The sequence below is a fragment of the Leopardus geoffroyi genome, chromosome D4 (genome assembly GCF_018350155.1).
Source record: "Leopardus geoffroyi isolate Oge1 chromosome D4, O.geoffroyi_Oge1_pat1.0, whole genome shotgun sequence".
NCBI classification, from domain to species: Eukaryota; Metazoa; Chordata; class Mammalia; order Carnivora; family Felidae; genus Leopardus; species Leopardus geoffroyi.
In genome coordinates this window covers 7,070,422-7,091,273 of record NC_059342.1, presented here as the reverse complement: position 1 = coordinate 7,091,273, position 20,852 = coordinate 7,070,422, and the positions used below count along the sequence as shown (strand labels likewise).

Here is a 20,852-nt window from a genome sequence, read left to right as displayed (position 1 = left end):
CTCACACATCACACACACACACACACACACACTCTCTCTCTCTCTCTCTCTCTCTCTCTCTCTCTCTCTCTGCTTACTTGGAAAGTATATATTGGCTTGAGTGGGAATATTTCATTACTCACAAAGTGCCACTGCTCTACCTAGGGCACTGTCCACCATAGCTCACAGCTTCATTTGGCCGGCCATGTGATGTCTTGTGAGGAAGATGCCATTTTCTTTTTTCTTTTCTTTTTTTTTTTAATGTTGATTCATTATTTTTGAGAGAGAGGGTGAGCGGGGGAGGGGCAGGGAGAGAGAGGGAGACAGAGGATACAAAACGGGCTCTGGCCCAACAGCAGAGAGCCCATTGTGGGGCTTGAACTCAACGAACTGTGAGATCATGATCTGAGCCGAAGTCAGACACTCAACCGCGTAAGCCACCCAGGTGCCCCGCAAGATGCCATTTTCAAACATACTATAAATAACACTCTATCCAGGACACAGGAGTAAAACAAAAACAAAACAAAACAAAAAAAACACCATATTTGGCCACTGAAATGTCAACCATTGTCCCCAGGCGAAATGTGGTTGTCAGTTTTGAAATTGTTTTCGGTAGTTCACTCATCTGTTTCCCACCTGCAGCCGTCCTAGCCCCCCCCACCCACCCTGGGCAGCTGCCCTTGGAGTCTCTCTGCCTTGCCCGCTGGGCTTCTACTCCTCCGCATACCTGCCCTTGAAAACTCACAGCCGCGTGCTGCGGAAAACGTTTCATTATGGGTTTGCACCGCATTTTAACAGCCTGGCATTTTCACATCTGAACTTGTGACACAGTTGGCTTTGGAAATGCTTTCTCCCTTAGTGGCCATTCTCTTGCAAGGTCCCTCTAAAGAGCAGGCTTCCTGCTGGAGGTGGAGAGTAATTTGGCTTACAGAAATGTCATTCGTGTGGGTGCGGTAAGCTTCTCAGTGCATTCCAGAGTCTCTCGTACTTACCTTCGTTCTGGCAATAGGTAAAATGTGGCCCGCCCCTCACTAGTATTGTCTGCTTGAAAAAACTCAGGTTTTATGTAACCGCACAGTTAGGAATCTTGACGTGTCCTTTTCCAGAACATTTTTCCCCACTGCCACTACGACGACCTGGGGCTTATCTATGGGGAGCCCTGGATGTTAGTTAGCCTTGGGTGGGGGCAGGGGGCAGGATCTGCTGTGCCCAGCTATAGATCTGGCTTTTGAACTTTTCAAGTGCCAAACTCCAGTCACATTAGAATCTCCTGGTCTGGGTGTTCTTGGCTTATTACCAGCCTAAAAAGAGCGTTTAATTATTTGTATGTATGTGTTTAATTGTGTTTTGAAACGCCCGGCTTCTTTTAGGCCCTGCAGCCTGAGGGCCAAATCAGCAGGCCAATGTGTTGTACCATGTATTGTTTATCTGTTCAACTTTAAGTTAGTGTGAGCATCTGAAACTTGCAAGATTTCATGTAGGCATCTGGATTTCTGGCTTCCTCTGAAAAGAATTAAGATCACAAAACACTGGACCCATGTACCCCCCCCCCCCGCCCCGCCCCAAAACCAACAGTGATCTGGAGCTAAGAGACAGCTACTCTATTTAGTTTGAAGCTAATACGTTTGAGGATACCGCAGCCCCCCTACCCTATCATCTGACACCTTGTCCATGGCGCTCATTTACCTGCTGTCCCAGTAGATGTTGCCTTTATCACCCCTTAGAATTTTCTCAGCATCAAAATTCTAAATCTCTTCTGAGACTCCTTTGAAAAGATGATGAGAGCTTTGGACTCTCTCCCAAGAAAAACATTCACAGTTAAACATATAATACTATACTTGGCATGCACTTGGACAAGGTACATAAATCACTTGATGATCAATACCACTTAAAACTTGGGTCTGTGGAGGAATGTATGGAAAGTTGAACCAAATTCGGCAGCAAACCCAAAACTCGTGCGTTAAACCGGGTTTCAGAAGAAGAGGTAAAAATACATGTGTGAATATACTAGTATAATATGTGATGTTTGAAATATGTATCAGTTTTGGCAGTCAACATCTAGTGGTATTTTTGCAGTCGGGCTGTTTTGTGTGCTAGCTCAGCTTTGCAGATAATCTGGGAAAATAATTTGCAACCCTCAGCACTTTGCTCACCACGTAGCCCAGCTGCTTTTTCAAGCTGTATCACAGGTCTGGACATTAAAAAAAAAAATGTTTTTAAATGTTTGTCTAATTTTGAGAGAGCACAAGCAGGGAGGGACAGAGAGAGAGGGAGACATAGAATCTGAAGCAGACTCCAGGCTCTGAGCTGTCAGCACAGAGCCCAAAGCAGGGCTTGAACTCAGGAACCTTGAGATCGTGACCTGAGCCAAAGTCAGACATTTAACCAACTGAGCCACCCAGGCGCCCCCTTAACATTTCTACATTTTTCCTTTACCAAACCGCTGGCAATTAAGAGCAAAAGAGCGCAGAACCGCTACCCCATTCTGTTGTCCTGAGCAATAAAATAGTCAAAAGATTCAAGGGATATGAACAAAGCAGGATGGGAACAGTGATCTCATATTCATGTTTTAAATTGTCAGATTAAGGTAATATGACTAGCGCGGGCAAGGTTGTGGGAAAACAGGCTCATTCATGGAACAAATTTGGTGGGGGGCAACTTGGAACATGTTCTGATCTCTCTACTTTGTAATTCTGCTTCTCAGAATTTCTTGTAAATAATCAGATATGTTCAAAGATTTAGGTACAAGGGTGTTCATAAAAGCATTACTTTTATAATGGTGGTAAATTATAAGTAGTCTCACTGGAAGTTATACACCTAAGCTATGAGTCTACAACTCTTAAAAACCTTGTCTTGGAAACATTTAATGACATGTGGATATGTTCTAACACGGTGTAAAATAGGAAAATAAAACAAATTACACAATAGGATGTTGTATACAATCCAAATTTTATTAAAATTTATGTGCATTTTTAAAAGTTGGGATGAAAACCAAATAGTTAATAGCAGTTAGATATGGATAGTAAGAAAACATGACTCATTGCCCTTCCTTTACATTTTCAAGGTGAATACGTGTTTGTTTTCTTAAAAACTTATTTTTTTTGTTTTATTTCTTATATTTGAAAGACAGAACATGAGCGGGGGAGGGTCAGAGAGAGAGGGAGACACAGAATGTGAAGCAGGCTCCAGGCTCCGAGCTGTCAGCACAGAGCCTGAGGCGGGGCTTGAACTCAAGAACCTGGAGATCGTGACCTGAGCCAAAGTCAGATGCTTAACCAACTGAGCCACCCAGGCACCCTTTTGTTTGTTATTTTTGTTTGGTTGGTTTTGCATTTTCTTTCACTCTTCCTCCCTCTCTCTCTCCCTCTCCTTCTCTCCTTTTCCCCCTCTCCCACTGTCTCCCAGAGTGGGATGGGTTCTGCTCTGTGTCCCACAGCTCTGTTCCCAGCACCTGTAGCTCTGCACCACCTTTTCCGTGGTGCGTGGTGCTTTCTCCAAACCCTGCGGTGGTCCTCTGCCTCCCCAGTTCAGCACAGAGCCAGGAGTGGAGGATGGCTGTGGAAATGCACAGGAAGAGCAGTTTTCACATTTCAGAAGCCTTTATAAATGCAGAGACCATTAGCTTATTTTATACACTTATTAGGACAAAGAAAGATGCTTGTTGGAAGCTGGGGAGAGTTAAATGGATGTCCTAAGGACACACACATTAGAGGGAGAAACAAAATTGAGACCTACGATTAGTAATCTGTGCTTCTGCATAAAGGAAACTGTCTTGATGGATTAACATGTAGGAAAATTAAAAAAAAAAAAAAAAACCCTCTGCCATGAAAGCCTCCACTGACATAAAAATAGTTCATAGCTATTTCTTTTTAAAAAGAAGCATCCTTTTTCATGTGATGAATGAGGGTAATATGTCACATTAATTGGGGAAATTTGAATATAGGCTTAGATGGTACCAAGAAATTATTGATAATTTTGTTAGTGGTGATAGCAGCATTTTAGTTATGTAAGAAAATGTCCTTTTTAATGCATATGGAATTATGCAGGGATAGAATGACAGAATGTCTAGAATTTAGTTAAAACAGGAAAAAAAGAGAAAAGGCACAGTAGATGTAATCTCAAGGCATTTTTAGAGACAGGCAGTGTAGGCACTAACAGAATCCTTCCTGTAATTGACATTCTGAGGATCATGCTCCTGCGGGTGTGCAGAGTATCTGTTTGGGCCCCCTTAACGTTTAGGTTTCTAAGCTGTGCTTGTATCAAACCACTGGGGAATTAGCAAGAGAATTGTGGTTCTGGAAAGTCCTGGTCCTAGGCCTCCCATGACCAGCGCAGGAAAGGGAATGGCCCCTCAACCCGTCTCCCAGGGGTTCCCTGAGCATCATTCCAAGATGGCACCTTAGCTGTGCTCAGGATGAGACCCCCATCCTTTCCACTGCAGCCTCTTGGCCGCCACCACTGGGCCAGAAGTGCTCTGCCGGTCACAGCTGCCTCCTCTGGTGTCTCCAGTGACTGCGGCCACGCCTCTGACCCTGAGGAACTCTCCTTTTGCTCCTCTCTCCTAAGATAGGAGTGAGAATTCTTCACAGGCTGTTCCTTGGGACAAAGCTTTATGGAAGTTTGGGGAATGAAAGTAGGTGAAACACCAACAGTGCCATCCGGCCTCTCCCTTAAGAGGGAGGCCTGAAGAGGTCCCCCTTTGCTCAGCTGCCAGCCCGTCCCTCCACATGATGTTCCAGGCATTACCATCCCCCGACACGAGGCTTTGAGAAGGAAAAATTTCGCCATCACATAGGTCTTCCTGCCCCAGCCCGGAAGCAAACCAAGTGGAAACCCTCGTTGTGGGTGCAAAGCGGTGATTTGCCTTGTGGACCCCATCAGGACACTCACTCCAGAATGGATAGCATCCACACCTGCTGGGTTGGGGCTTACCCACCCAACCTGCAGGACGTGGGAGTCTGTCCGCGTTGGGCTGTGTTGAGTCCATGCCACTGCTGGTGCAGTTTGTCCTGAGAGCAAGACGCTTACTCCTGCCTGTTCCTGTGGCACCTTACTCTGGATTTCCTCCAAATGTTGGCTCCTCAGAAGCACCCACACTGTACTTTGTCCTGTGGGTTTGCAGTCCAGTACATTGCAAATTTATGCCACGCCAAGAAAACTCCCTCCTTTCCCTCCATCCCAAACCACTGAGTCTCTGGGTCTTAGCACTGATTTCATCTCCTGGACAAATTATGTACCAAACATGAGACTTTGGTAGAGAGCACCTGCATTCTGTATGTCGATGAACCTTCCCCTTTTGACAAGAGTGCTGGTTGAGTATTGGATTTACATCTGTGGGAAGCTTCTTCAAGGATAAACGGAAGACTCCACCCTTCAGTGATTTAAAAAAAAAAAAAAAAAAAAAAAACTTGTTTCAAACTTTAAATGGTTGTCACTCCAACAGCCCCTATTACGTCAGGACTTCAAATTTTTAGGGCTTGATCTCCACTCTAAGGCCTGAAGTTTTCCACTACTTTTTAACCAAGAAAAAAAAAAAAAACTTTATAGAAGTTTAGATATAAACAATATTTATTAAACAGCAGTCAGATGTAAAATACGCAGCAAGTAGGGATCTGCACACTTTTTTTGGTAAAAGGCCAGATAATGAATATTTTAAGCTTTTCGAGCCACATGTTCTCTGTCCAGCTTCCCAACTGGCTGCCACGGAAAATCACCCGTCAACAATATGTAAGTGATGGGCATGGCTGTGTGCCAAAAACGCATTTATTTGCAATAACAGGAGGCCAGCCAGCAGCTGGCCAAGATAAAGGATAAGGCGAGATTCTAACTCTCAAGGTACAGTGCAGTTGAGGTGGAATCCTGGTGGCAAAATAAACCAGCATGGCAAGGAAATACTACTATCAATCAGTGAGTGAAATTCCCTGAAGAGGCAGTGAGGCATGGAGCCGGGAGCAGGGTAAGTGAAGTCGGTCAAGGTTTTTGGAGATGACTATTTAAAAAAATTTTTTTAATGTTTATTCATTTTTGAGGGAGAGAGACGGAGCGCAAGTGAATTAGGGGCAGAGAGAGAGAGACCGTGAGACACAGAATCTGAAACAGGCTCCAGGCTGTAAGCCGTCAGCACAGAGCCCAATGGGGTCTCGAACTCAAAAGCTGTGAGATCCAGACCTGAGCCGAAGTCGGACGCTCAACCGACTGAGCCACCCAGGTGCCCCAGAGATGCCTATTTTTGAAATTCAGGCTTTGCAGGAGAGAACACGTTGGATCGGGTGGGCTGGGGAAGGCATTTTTTTTTTTTTTTTAAGCGATGTATTCATTTACTCGTAAGCAGCTGTGAATCTGGGTACTATCCTATGTCCTCCGGTGGAAAGAACCAGGCCAAGTCCCCCCCTCCCTGAAACGGGGTTTGATTAAATTCAACATTTGTTAACCCCGCCTGCGTGAAAACAGATAAACAGAAAACCACACCCGTGAGAGGGTGGGGTTCCTGCCACTCACCCGTTCATGCATCCTGGGACTTCTGGCCAGGTCTGTGAGTCCCCTTGTGGCCTAGAAGGTGGAGGAGTGGAAAATGCACATGTCACTTGGTTGTACAGCTTTTGCCGTTGGGGATCTAAGAGCATTCAATGTCAGCTTCTGGGTGGGAGTGCAGGGAGTATGGGTGCCCTTTTGGAACCATTGGTGGCTTCTTAGTTTCATCTCTAGAAAATTGCCATTTCAAGGTGCCCTTTAAACTTACAATTCCATGCTGGGGAAGGCAAGGTCGTAGCCCCAAACCATACAGGCCACGAATGAACTTCTTGCCTCATTTGCAACATCTGTAACCACTGGATTCTGCCTGAATTTAAGTGCTTTTTTTTTTTTTTTTCAACGTTTATTTATTTTTTTGGGGACAGAGAGAGACAGAGCATGAACGGGGGAGGGGCAGAGAGAGAGGGAGACACAGAATCGGAAACAGGCTCCAGGCTCTGAGCCATCAGCCCAGAGCCCGACGCGGGGCTCGAACTCACGGACTGCGAGATCGTGACCTGGCTGAAGTCGGACGCTTAACCGACTGCGCCACCCAGGCACCCCTGAGTGCTTTTTTTTTAACCTTCCCAAGCCCTGTTAGGGAACCGAGAAAATAAGATGAACTAAGCAGGTTTGTACACATGAGTTAAGCATTTTCCTAAGATCATCAGGAAATTCATGTTGAGTTAGAGCACAGCTACTGAAGCCAGAGGACTTACTATATTAATTTGACGTCTCCATTGCCTTTTCTGCAAAGAAGAAAGGGGCACCTGATGTATAAGGAAGGGAGTCCCCACAATGAGCATGCCATTTGCCACAATAATAAAATGAAACATGCAAGCTGTGTCAGTCTAATTCTGAGCTAGTGAAGCTGGAGAATCAACCATGAATGAGCTTGACTTCTGCCTCTGCTGTTACTACACTGGCTCACAGCTCCACTCAACTCTAAGTTAACCTGTTGTGTTTTGTTTTTTTTTTTTTAATTTTTTTTACATTTATTTATTATTGAGAGACAGAGCACGAGCATGGGAGGGGCAGAGAGAGGAGGAGACACAGAATCCGAAGCAGGCTCCAGGCTCCGAGCTGTCAGCACAGAGCCCGACGTGGGGCTCAAACCCACAAACTGTGAGATCATGACCTGAGCCGAAGTCGGACTCTTAACCAACGGAGCCACCCAGGCGCCCCAACCTGATGTTGTTTCTTAAAAAAAGGAGTGAAAAACCATGCAGGGATTCTAAGAAGCCCTCCTATATGTTGAATGCGTGGACCTGGGATTCCACCCCTTCCTTCCGTCTGTCCGTCCGTCCGTCCGTCCTCAATGTCCCAGGCTCTGTGCTAGGCACACATGATACAGATAAGTCCTGTTCCAGCAAGGGAGAGTGAATACATTGTAATGTGGTATGCTAAGTGCTTTGGGAGAGTGAGGACACTGGGGTGGAGTTTTGAAGAAAAGATAAGAATCCAATGAAGGGGGTAGGGGCTCCAGGCAGAAGAAATCAGCAGCTTGCATGGCACGTTGCCAGGACAGTGAGGCTTTGAGCAGAATGCTGGGCACATGAGGAAGAGGAGTGGATTGGAAGGGTGAGCAGGTGCTTGGTCAGGGGTCTGTCTAGGCACGGGGAAGGAAGTGACAGCAGTGACAGCCAGAAGTGCTGTTCTCTGCAAAAGAACACCCTGATCAAGCATCAGGTGGGGAAGTATTAAAAAAAAAAACAAAAAAAACAAAACACAGTGACACGTGTTAAAGGTAGTAAGGCAGGGGCGCCTGGGTGGCGCAGTCGGTTAAGCGTCCGACTTCAGCCGGGTCACTATCTCACGGTTCGTGAGTTCGAGCCCCGCGTCGGGCTCTGGGCTGATGGCTCAGAGCCTGGAGCCTGTTTCCGATTCTGTGTCTCCCTCTCTCTCTGCCCCTGCCCCGTTCATGCTCTGTCTCTCTCTGTCCCCAAAAAAATAAATAAATGTTGAAAAAAAATTTTTTTAAATAAATAAATAAAATTTAAAAAAGTAGTAAGGCAGACTTTATTCGGGACCATCATGATAGGTGGGGACCCTGCGTGGTCCAATTTCGCAGTGGGGGAGAGAGATGGGGCTCAACTCTAACAGCAAGTGAGAATTGATAGCCAAGGAGCAGGGTAGGGGGATCAGTGGATGGAAATTTATGAGGAGGAAACATCAGGGGTCAGGGGGATTCTAGCTAAACCAACCTAGTGGGATTCTAGCTAAACCAACCTAGTAGGATTCTTGCTGAAGGCAGGCCAGGGTGACCAGACCCTAGCTGGGGGGGGAGGGGGGAGGGGGAGCCTGATCAGGTACGGAGAGTGATCAGATATGAGGATTCTGGTTAAACCGACTTAGCACAGTTCTTATGAAAACTAGATTTTGTAGGAAAATACATAGATGGGCGTAGAGGTTCAGGAGCCTGACAAAGTGTGGTCAAACAAAGAAGTCTGTCAGTACCGATCTTAGAGGGGCAGGAGAGTCTAGTGGTTAAGCATACCAGACTGCCTCGATGTGAATCCTGGCTCTGCCATTTGCTAGCTGTGCAACCTGGACACTCAGCTGTAAAACAGGGAAATAGTAGTACTGTGTCATGGCACACCTGCTACTGTCAGAAGTTTCTAGAAAGTCCCGGCATTGGCATGAGAAGCTATTAGAGTTGAGACGCACAGTTGAAAGTACACGTGATGGATTTCATTCTGGAAAGGAAAACACAGGGGCGCCTGGGTGGCGCAGTCGGTTAAGCGTCCGACTTCAGCCAGGTCACGATCTCGCGGTCCGTGAGTTCGAGCCCTGCGTCAGGCTTTGGGCTGATGGCTCAGAGCCTGGAGCCTGTTTCCGATTCTGTGTCTCCCTCTCTCTCTGCCCCTCCCCCATTCATGCTCTGTCTCTCTCTGTCCCCAAAAAAATAAATAAACGTCGAAAAAAAAAATTAAAAAAAAAGAAAGGAAAACACATAAAAAGACTTACCCTTTGTAAAACACTAGGGTGTAACGTTCACCAGCACGCAAGTGGCTTCTACCCAGAATTCTGAGCTACCGATTTTATAAGGAGGAGAAGCAAAAAGCTCAATAATAGGGGCTCCTGGGTGGCTCAGTCGGTTAAGTGTCCGACTTCAGGTCACGATCTCACGGTCCGTGAGTTCGAGCCCCGCGTCGGGCTCTGGACTGATGGCTCAGAGCCTGGAGCCTGCTTCCGATTCTGTGTCTCCCTCTCTCTCTGCCCCTCCCCCGTTCATGCTCTGTCTCTCTCTGTCTCAAAAAAAATAAATGTGAAAAAAAAAATTTTTTTTTAAAAAAAGCTCAATAATAATTAGGTTGTAGTTAAAAAAAAAAAAAACAAAAAAACAAAAAAACGAGACCTTTCACGGAGCTGGTAGCCATCCCGATGTCAAAGCATTCGTATGGACTTTGAAGAGAATAGCTGAGTCCCTCAGATCCTCTGAAATGTGTTTAATGCTCTTCCTGAACCATAAGCCTCCTATAAACGCTCGTGAGGTCTTCTGGAAAACTGGTCCCAACTACAAACACCACCAAGGTCTGTGGTATAAAAAATGTTGGAAACAGCCCCCTGGATGGCTGAAGACCAGGAGACCAGCATGCTGCTTCGTGACACATTTTAAACATCAAATGTGGACCTCCTGACGGAGGCTGCAAAAGTGACCTTTAGTTGGTTGTGACCGAGGGCCAGTTTATCTTGTTAACTTCACAGAGTAGTCTAGGGTGGTGATGTAACCTATCTTCAGGGAGTTCTTTGTATTGATCCCTCTGAGAAAAATAGATGTCATGGGCAAGGCGTGCACAGAAATATATTTTGTATGCCCCCTCTGCCTCTTCTCTGCCCCTGTCACAGCCCAGGAGGATTAATCCAGGCTGCAGAGATGGCCCTGTGTCCTGGAATAACAAAGCGAGATCATAGCCTGCCTTGTTTACCCTGGGGAATGAATTTGTTCATTTAATCCTCGTAGCAACCCAAAGAAATAGGAAGGGAGGTGGGACCTTATGTCCATTTTCAGAGATGAGAGCAGTTCCAAGGACTGTTCCAAGATCACACCGATCATAAGGGCAGCACCAGGGACTGGTACGGCATTTCATTCTGGGACATTCTGCTGTCCAGGGACCAGAGAGAGGGGCCTGGGGCAGGCAACCATACCTAACTAGGTTACTCATTCAACCAACACGTTTATCAAGCTCCTCCTACGTGCTGGGCACTGGCTGTGCTTTGGTGAACACGCAGCTCTCTGGGTCTCCTGCCCTCCATGGAGCTCACTCTAGTGCAAAAGACGGTGTGTAAATAAATAATGAGCCCAGTGACAAAAATTGTGAAAGGTGATGTGAGCAGGGTGTCAGATGAGGAAAACAGAGGAGGCTGGTTTAGCCTGAGAACTCAGGGAAGGACCCCAAGGAAAAGACTTGGAAGTAGACAAGTGAGGAGTAGGGGACGGCAGTCAGGCAGAGGGAGGCACCCACCAAGCGTGGCAGGGAGCTCAGTCTGCTCCCGGGGGATGGGGCTGGAGCACTACTAAGCAGGAAGGTAGCCCCGGCTGGGCTGGGCAGGCGGGCTCCCTGGGGACAGGGTCTCTTCAGCCAGGGTGAAGATCTTTCAGTTGATCATCAGTGTCCTTGGAGGTTATACCAGAGTGTGAAATGGCCTGGTGGGTGCCCTTTTGCACCCGTGTGATGAAGGAATACAGAAGGATTCTGGAGAAAGTGAGGGAACGCGTGAGCTAACTCTTGCTAAGTGCCTTCCATTTGATTAGCCCCGTCCCTCAGATTGGTCATTTTTCATTTAGCAACAGTGGAGGCTGTCTCCTGAGTGCAGGTTAAGTTCTAGGCACTGTACCAGGTAGGTTATACGTACTGTTTCTAATCTTCACGGCAGCCGTGCAAGATGAAGTTGTCTACTTTGCTCCTCGCAATTGCCCTGTAGGAGGTAGAGGCATTGAAAAGCTGCATTTTTATAGATGGAGAAATGGGAGGAAAAGGCTGGGCTGCGATTGGAGCCTGTGATGTTGTTCTCCATGCTGGTGATAGAGGGGCAGGAGTCCTCGGCATAAGAGGGTTTTAACTCCCATGCAGCAGTGAGTTTCTTGGATGTTGTGTCCATTCCCAATTGTGAAGTGCCCACAAATGCCAGACCAAAAACACCTTCCAATAATGGAGTTAATTTTGACACCTTAATGACAAGGTGGGGAGAGATTGTCACGAAAACTTTGTTCTCCAGTGGGTGGTAGCTTAATCAGTGAGCCCTCGCAGGAGTCTTTTGCCCTTGGGTGTTTATTTTTAAAACGTGCTATTGTTTAGCCCTCTGCGACTGCTTCCTTTATAGTGTTTTTATAAAAGGTTCTAAAAGATTATTACAGCTCTGGCCAGGAGCCAGTATCCCCAGCTCATCAGAGCCTCCTCCCAAGGTAAAAAAAAAAAAAAAAAGCAAGTGTGCTGTCTCAAAATAAAGAGCTAGCAGGTCCCCCTAACTTCCAAGGACAACTCGGGATAGTATCCCTGTTTCTAGGTCATAGTCAGCCTCAGAACGGTCGCTGGTTTGAAAGGACAGTGGTGGGCTCACTGGAAACCGGGCTTGTTAAGGAAATAAAAATGCAGTGTTAAAAATTCAAAACTAAGTTGATGTTTAACTTATTAAAGTTAAACCGCTTGTTAAAGGTTGTAGGGTGGACTTTATTCGGGACCACCATGGCAGGTGTGGGGACCACCGCAGTGGGATTTTGCGTCGGTAGGAGAGATGGGGCTCAACTCTGAATATAGCATCGCAAGAGGGAATTGGTCGCCAAGGAGGAGGATGGGGTGGAGGGGCCAGTGGGTGGAAAGTCACCAAGAAGGAACATCAGGGGTACTGGGGCATTCTCGCCAACTGAGCTAACAGGATTCTTGCTGGGAGGCAGGCCAGGGTGCCCAGGAGCCACCTGGGAGACGGTGGAGGATGGGGAAGCTACCAGAGGTGGAAGGTGGGGGTTCTGGCAAAACTAACTTAGCAAAGTTCTTGCTAAACCTGGATTTTGCAAGAAGTGCACAGATGGGCCCAGGAGAAGGTTCGGGAGCCCGACTAAAGTGCAGTCAAGCAAAGAATCTTTGTCCGAATCCTGCTCATCTTTTTCTGCCCAGGTCAGATGCTGTCTGCCATATCACCTCAGCCCGGGGACACCTCTGACTCCTCTAGAAGCCCGTGGTGCCCATCCCCTGTGCCAGCACTCTGCAAACATCCCGTGTCTTTTTTTTTTTTTTTTCTTTTTGTAATCCAAGTTACTTAGCACGTAGTGTAATAATGATTTCAGGAGTGGAATTTAGTGATCCATCACTTACAGAATAACACCCAGTGCTGATCCCAGCAAAGGCCCTCCTCAGTGCCCATCTCCCAGTTAGCCCAGCCCCCCACCCACCTCCCCTCCAGCAACCCTCAGTTCTCTGTATTTAAGAGTCTCTTAGGCTTTGCCTCCCTGTTTTTGTCTTATTTTTCCTTCCCTTCCCTTAAGTTCATCTGTTTTGTTTCTTAAGTTCCACATATGAGTGAAATCATATGATATCTGTCTTTCTGTAACTGACTAATTTCGCTTGGCATAATACCCTCTAGTTCCATCCACATTGTTGCAAATGGCAAGATTTCATTCTTTCTGGTCACCGAGTAATATTCCACTGTGTATATATACCACATCGTCTTTATCCATTCATCAGTCAATCAACGTTTGGACTCTTTCCATACTTTGGCTATTGTCAGTAGTTCTATAAACATTGGGGTGCATGTGCCCCTGGAATCAGCATTTTTGTATCCTTTGTATAAATACCTAGTAGTGCAATTGCTGGGTAAGAGGGTAGTTCTACTTTTGATTTTTCGAGGAACCTCCATACTGTTTTCCAGAGTGGCTGCACCAGTTTGCATTCCCACCAGCAGTGCAAAAGAGATCCTCTCTCTCTGCATCCTTGCCAACATCTGTTGTTGCCTGAGTTGTTAATTTTAGCCATTCTGACAGGGGTGAGGTAGTATCTCATTGTGGTTTTGATTTGTGTTTCCCTGATGATGAGTGATGTCGAGCATCTTTTCATGCAAAGCATCCAGTCTCTTAAATGGATGGGAGAGATCCAGTTTTTTAAAATTTCCAGTCTGTCACAGATCAGGAACCTTCGTAGACTATAATAAAAATGAATTATGAGGGAAAGATATAAAAAAATAAAATGCTAGCCCTACTTTTGTGATTATATTTCACAAACTTGAAGTCCGTGTTCAATTACTGTTAACGTCTTTAAACCCTTACCTCTGGCTTCTGTACAGACCCCATCACACCTGCCTTGTGATGTGTTAGTGTGCAGGCCCCTCTCACCTGTCAGTTCCCAGAGGTGGGTGGCCGCTCCCAGAAGAAACAAGATCTGGGAATGAACCACAAAGAGAGGCAACCAGGCTTTGCCAGGCATGAGGCATGGCCTCAAAGGGATCAAGGTGGCTATTGAGATTTGAGAGTAAAGCCCCGGAATAAAGTACAGTGATATCCCACCTGTTTGGGAGGAAAGTGGCCATGCCATTTGACCTTTTCCCCAGTAAGTGACGGGACTGTTTTCTTAGCCACTGTGTCATGCTGCCTCTTATCCACGTGCTACAAAATTCTAGACCAGTTGCTGCCTCCCAGAATGTTCTCTGTGTGTGCCATCCATTGCAGTAGGCACGAGCTTCGTGTGGCCGGGGAGCACTTGAAATGTGGCAGGTGTGAGCGAGGAGTGATGGAGAGGTCCTGTCTCCAGAGTCTAACATCTGGAGTAAGGTATCATTCTGTGACATCCGTTGAGCCAGACCACATGTTCTCAGCAGGAGCAAAATTGCTCCCAAGGCAGCAAAGGCCGAGTTTTTGGGATAAGGGGGAGCAATGTACTCTTTTTATGCAAAGAGCACATGTATACATTTAGTACCTAAACAGTGTCCTGTAGTATTAAAAGATCATGGGACAGGTGTCTAAAAGGCTGGGGGAGGGGCAGGGAGAGCACACAATGATGAGGGGACATGAGAGGCAGAGAAACACTAAGATACTAGGTGCGTTCTCATGTGGAGGTAGGTCACGTATGAAAAGTATTTTTGTTGGTCTCCCTGGGAACTGAACCAAACTGCCCCGTACAAGTGGTTTCTTTTCTTTTTTTTTTTTTTTATGTTAACGTTTATTCATTTTTGAGAGAGAGAGAGAGACAGAGCATGAATGGGGGAAGGTGAGAGAGAGAGGGAGACACAGAATCTGAAACAGGCTCCAGGCTCTGAGCTGTCAGCACAGAGCCGGACGCGGGGCTCGAACTCACGGACCGTGAGATCATGAAGGTGGTTTCTAAGGAGACCACCTGCCGAGCTCCTAATCACTGCCACAGGGTGAATCTCTGAAGTGGGCTCGCTCTGTAAGGAAGGAACTACCTGTACAAAGATGCAGTTCTTTCTGAGGGAAAGCATCAAATACAAAATTCTTTTTTTCTTTTTAGGTTTTATTGATTTGTTTTGAGAGAGAAAAGCATGAGCAGGGGAGGGACAGACAGAGGGACAAAGAGAATCCCAAGCAGGCTCCACAGTGCCCGTGCAGAGCCTGACGCGGGGCTCGAACTCACAAACCGTGAGATCGTGACCTAAGCCGCAATCATGCGTCGGACACTTAACGACCGAGCTACCCAGGTGCCCCCACACTAGCCAGATCCCAAGCGCACCTGCCACAGGTAGCTTGTGGTCACTACAACAGAAGCACAAAGAGGAAGCACTTCACCATGACGGTTCCGTGAGGCAGCCCTGGTCTAGAATTTCACAGCACGTGGATAGAGCCCGTGTGAGAGAGTGGTCAAGAGTATGGCCTGTGGGGTTGAGTCTGGATTGGGATCCCAGCGTCCCCACCAAATGCCGAGGGATAAAGGAGGTGACGCATTCCATATGTACCCATTGTGCAGGACATAGTGTGTATGGTCACTGTCATTTTGATTAGAATTAAGCCTCAGCATCATTGCTATTATTAGCAGGTGGGGTGTATAGACTATCCAGACAAGCTTTCCATGTTCAAGTTAAGTTCACGAATGTTCTGGTGACTCCTGGAGGTTTTCAAAACAGGCTGTTGCCCTGCGTATGTTCCCAGCCTCTGTGGTGGCCCATCACCTCTACCCCTGGCACCACGTGATAAATAGTCCAAGGGCCTGGAATTGGGGGCCAGCCCTGCCCCTCATCAGTGATGGCTGGAGAGGTAGAAGGGTAACTCTAGAGGTAAAATGTACAGAAGTACAGTTGTTGGTTCAAATACATTTCTGGTTTGTTTTTTTTTTCTGGTTTGGTTTTTTGTTTTTTGTTTTGAGAGAGAGAGAGTGTGAGTGGGGGAGGGACAGAGAGAGAGGGAGGCATAGAATCCAAAGCAGGCTCCAGGCTCCGAGCTGTCAGCACAGAGCCTGACATGGGGCTCGAAGCTGCAAACCGCAAGATCGCGACCTGAGCCCAAGTCGGACGCTTAGCCGACTGAGCCCCCCAGGCGCCCCTTGAGTTACATCTCTGATCTGTCCAGGAGAATTAGAGGACTAAGGTAGATTTGAGGAACGGGAAGTAAAGCCCTTCCCAAAGTAACTACAATACAATCTCTGTCCTCCAGCAGAGGGGAGCTGGCAGACTGCTTTAGGGGATGTATTTGTTTAAGATACTTCCCACCAAGAATCTCATTATTATGAAACCTTTTATTGCCAGCTGGGTCCTGGAATAGAAGCAGAGGCAGCAGCCCGTGGCCAAATCATTAAGACAAATTAAGACATATTAGCATATGCTGGAAACAATTACCTACATAGATTTAATTTGTTTCACTGCTGGAAGAAAACCCCGAGAGGGCACAAAACACATACCCAAGAACAGTTCTGCAGCTACCCTCTGAGCCTGTCGCTTGTCTGTACCTTCGGGGCTGGGAGCTGCTGAATTTAGACATCGACTCGAGGACGAGACATCTGAAAATACATCCTCGCTTGGACCAGGATTCCATGGGCTTGTACAGGTTATGTGGAGTTTTGTGGAATTGGTGATTTCATTTTTTAAAATCAACCATTGGTATAAATAATTATTTTGATTGTCTATGAAAATAATGCACAGAGCTCTAAAACGGAATATTCAAGCACAGTTTTATATTCATAGAATATACTTAGCAAACTTATATATTTTGCATTATTGTTTGCTCTTTTTTTTTTAATTTTTTTAATGTTTTTTATTTTTGAGAGAGAGAGGGAGACAGAGTGCGAGCAGGGGAGGGGCCGAGAGAGAGGGAGACACAGAATCCTAAGCAGGCTTCAGGCTTTAAACTGTCAGCACAGAGCCCGACGCGGGGCTCGAACCCACGGACCGTGAGATCATGACCTGAGCCAAAGTCGGCCGCTTAACTGAATGAACCACCCGGCTGCCCCTGTTTGCCCTTTTTTTTAAGAGACTGAAGCTCTAAATAGGAAATCGTTCATTCTGTGGCCTTTGGTGTCTCCTGATTGTTGTTGTTGCTACTATTTCTTGAAGAGTCGTTATTTTTAATCGTCTTACCACAAGGAGAAGAAAGTCTTCTCAGCACACCAGAGTGCATTTTTCCCAGAGAGAGAGAATAGAATCTAGCATCGGGCTTTTTCTAGAATGTGTCTGTTGCGATATGCCCCTCACGTGGGAGTGACAGTCATGTCCCAGGGGCTGGTGAATGGGCCCTTCCAACATCCTGGGGTGCTCGCTAAGTTGGCCAGAACCCCTTCTCTCAAAATATTAGCTTCCAGAGGAGCAACCAGCAGCCAGAGGAATGGTGTGTTTGCAGCGGGAGCCTATTTGTCCTGTCATCGTGGCGATGACCAGCTTCCTTGCAGATTGGTCCTGCACATCGATTATGTACAATTATATGTGAGAAGCACAAGCCCCACTTGAGAAGAATAGGCGAGGCTTTTATAGTGTGAGGAGTGAAAACAAAAGCCACCTGTGCCTGCCATAACCCCCCCAGTTTACTCCCTTCTCCTTGGGGTCGCCTCACGACAACTCATCTTTCCCGCCACCCTGCACTTCAGGCTTTGCTAACAGTTAAGGCACAAGTCACACGTGTTGAAGATTCAAGAAGTCATTTTCTGTGATGATTGTTTGATTCATAATGTGGTTCTTGTTTTGGAAACAGGGCAGGGTAGAGCCTGAAACGTTCCCTTTTTTTTTTTATAATTTTTTTTTAATGTTTATTATTTTTGAGAGAGAGAGAGAGGGTGAGTGGGGGAGGGGGAGAGAGAGAGGGAGACACAGAATCCAAAGCAGGCTCCTGGCTCTGAGCGCAGAGCATAGAGCCAGATTTGGGCTTAAACTCACTGATGGCGGTATCATGACCTGAGCTGAAGTTGGACGCTCAACCGACTGAGCCACCCAGGCGTCCCTGAAACCTTCCAATGACAGCGTGCTGAAAGATGGTCTGGTTGCTTCACCACTTACCCTGTCTTCCACATAGTAGCTATCCAGTCAACTGCGTCATTTGTCTCCATTTATAGGGGCATCTTCAATGGAAGGCAAGGGTTTCTAGCAAGAAGGGATGTGTGCCTCCCCCTCTAGGGCTATGGTTGGAATTCTAGACAGCCTTTTCCCTTCCGGACTACATCCGGTCATTTTATAGGCCACCCAACACCATTTGAGACTACAGCTAACAGTGTGGCCCTAGGTCTCTTCAATTAGAAATTTAAAAATTGGAAAATTTTTTTTATATCCTACCTCTTTAAAATGGATATTTTAAGTTGTCTCACAATCAGAGCCATACACAATAAGGTTGTTAACATAGAAGCAATTTGGAAATCATGAAAAGAAGGAGAAAATGTGCTGGCCAGGATAAATAATGAAAGTACTGTGATTTAGTATTGAAGTTGGCCCTGAGACTATCTTAAAGCTCCAACAGTAAGTGGATGATTAAATACATTATGGTACATTCACAGGACAGAAGATTATGTGGCCATTAAAATTCCTCCTGAAGAATTTGTAATAAGAAAATGCTTATAATACAGTATTAAGAAGAGAGGATCAAAAACTGTAGAATTCACTCAGCTATGTTTACAAAAAAGAAAAAATATTGACAGGAAATTTGTCAGAATATCAACTATGATGGAATGGAGTGATTTTTATTTTCCTTTTTTCAGACTACTATATCAAACATATATTATTACTTTCATAGTCACCCATAAAAGTTATCTTGGGTGCCTGCGTGGTTTAGTTGGTTAAGTGTCCAACCGTGGCTCAGGTCCTGACCTCGTGGTTCATGAGTTCAAGTCCCACATCGGGCTCTCTGCTGTCAGCACAGAGCCCACGTCAGATCCTCTGTCCTCCTCTCTCTCTACCCTTCCTCACTCTCTCGAAAATAAATAAACATTTCTTTTAAAAAGTTAACCTTTTTGGCCGACTCTGAGCTTCCTGGCAGAAAAGGCAGAAAGGGAAACAATCACGAGTTTTACGATATTCATTACATGATGAAAGAACTCTCCGTTCTTCAAGATAAAGTTTTTTTCTGGATACTGAATTCCAGAAGAGGTTTATCCTGAAGGCTGTGGAGTGATGTGATGTACAATCCTCGAGATTCTCTGAGCGGATGCGAAAGGGGAGCTCCTGTCTCGTGACCGGCCCCACGAGGCACTGGCCATGGGCTGAGGTGGCGGGATTATAGGGAAGGGGCGCCTGCACCTCACCCCTCGTCCGTCTCCATTCTGTGTTGGCAATCTTGAAGCCCCTCCTTTGCCCGTTGCGTCTCATGCGAGGTGGGCCTAGCAGAATGCAGAGGACAGCCCTCAGCCCTTCATTTCACACCTTGAGGATTGAATGACCACCAGGCCTGGAAATCCGCCTTTTAAAACTCAGCATAATTTGGGGCTTCTGGGTGGCTCAGTCAGTTGAGCGTCTGACTCTTGATTTCAGCTGAGAGCATGATCCCAGGGTTGTGGGATCGAGCCCCATGTCAGGCTCTGTGCTAGGCCTGGAGCCCGCTTAAGATTCTGTCTCCCTCTCTCCTTCTCTGTCTCCCTCTGCCCCTCTCCCATTCACACACTCTCTCTCTCTCTCTCTCACTCACTCACTCTGAAATAAAATTAAAAATGGACAAAAATGTCATTTGACTTCTCCCCCCTCGCAGGTGTTGCTGCCCTGGATTCCAGCGTATCTGGGAAAATTGGTCTATGTGCCATTGTCTATTATTTCTGTACCACGATCATTGCTGTGATTCTAGGTAAAACCTATTTCTGATTCCTTATTCCTCTGTAGAATTGTGATTTTTCCTTTATTTATTTATTTTTTTTTCAACGTTTATTTATTTTTGGGACAGAGAGAGACAGAGCATGAACAGGGGAGGGGCAGAGAGAGAGGGAGACACAGAATCGGAAGTAGGCTCCAGGCTCTGAGCTGTCAGCACAGAGCCCGACGCGGGGCTCGAACTCACTGACCGTGAGATCGTGACCTGAGCCAAAGTCGGACGCTCAACCGACTGAGCCCCCCAGGCGCCCCGTGACTCTTCCTTTAAAAGTAGTTGGGCTTTTTTTTTAATGTACTTTTTTTTTTGTAATTCAGAAAGTAATATTGTCAAATTACCATGAACCTTTTGGGCTTCAGGTCTACACAACACCTGTTCTATGAAGAAAATATAATACTGACTCAAGTTCAGCCATGGTGCTGCTCATTAATGTCCCTAGTAAGAAACAGGGTGACAGTTCTGTGCCGTTATTAGAAGGAAGTGAAGCCAAGAGCTTCTAGCGTAGTGGAGTTGAGTCTAATGATGAAGTATTTCCGAAAGATAACATTTCAGTGCATCTCAAATGGGACATGGTAGTGAGAGCTCACAGCAACTTGCCAAGTATAAATTCCACTTGAAAAAGGAAGAACGTTCTGATAAGGGAATATGGCTGCTCTCGGACCTCTGGCATTCTTTTACGAAGAGAGTGCGGCCCATCCTTTGTGACCTGACGTTTTAAGGATGCCCCGCGTGGGAAGAAAGGACTGGATTGTACTCAGATGTTGCAGCCGCGTGACCCTGCCACTCTGCATTAAGAGACTGTTGGGATGAGGTGAGGCAGTGGGGCTGGTAGGCAGGGCACCTGGGAGGGCCTGAACCCTGCCTTAAACCAAAGCCGCGTCTCCTCAGAAGGTTCGTGAGGGAAGCGCACATGAAGGAAAAAGCGGGTGTGTGTCTCTCCTGCCAGGTTGAGTGGAAAGAGGGGACCACACCCACCTTGTCTTTGTATTGCCTACCGACTCCTCCCACCTGCGAAACCTACCTGCTCTGGTCCTGATGCCCTGCCCACTGTGGATCGGCGTTGCCCTTAGGAGGAGTGATAAAGGACACGGAGACTTTCTTCTTCACCCCCTCCAGTCAGGCAGCCTCTAATGACTTGGGGTGTATTCCA

General features: G+C 46.5%; 1 protein-coding gene across 1 annotated transcript in view; it reads left to right on the top strand.

Moving 5' to 3' along the window:
* SLC1A1 (solute carrier family 1 member 1) overlaps positions 1–20,852 on the top strand; it is an 84,904-nt gene that overhangs the window by 41,564 nt on the left and 22,488 nt on the right. The window contains exon 3 of the mRNA XM_045468127.1: positions 19,589–19,681. Coding sequence (XP_045324083.1) covers positions 19,589–19,681 — 93 coding nt within the window. The remainder of the gene's footprint in view (positions 1–19,588; positions 19,682–20,852) is intronic.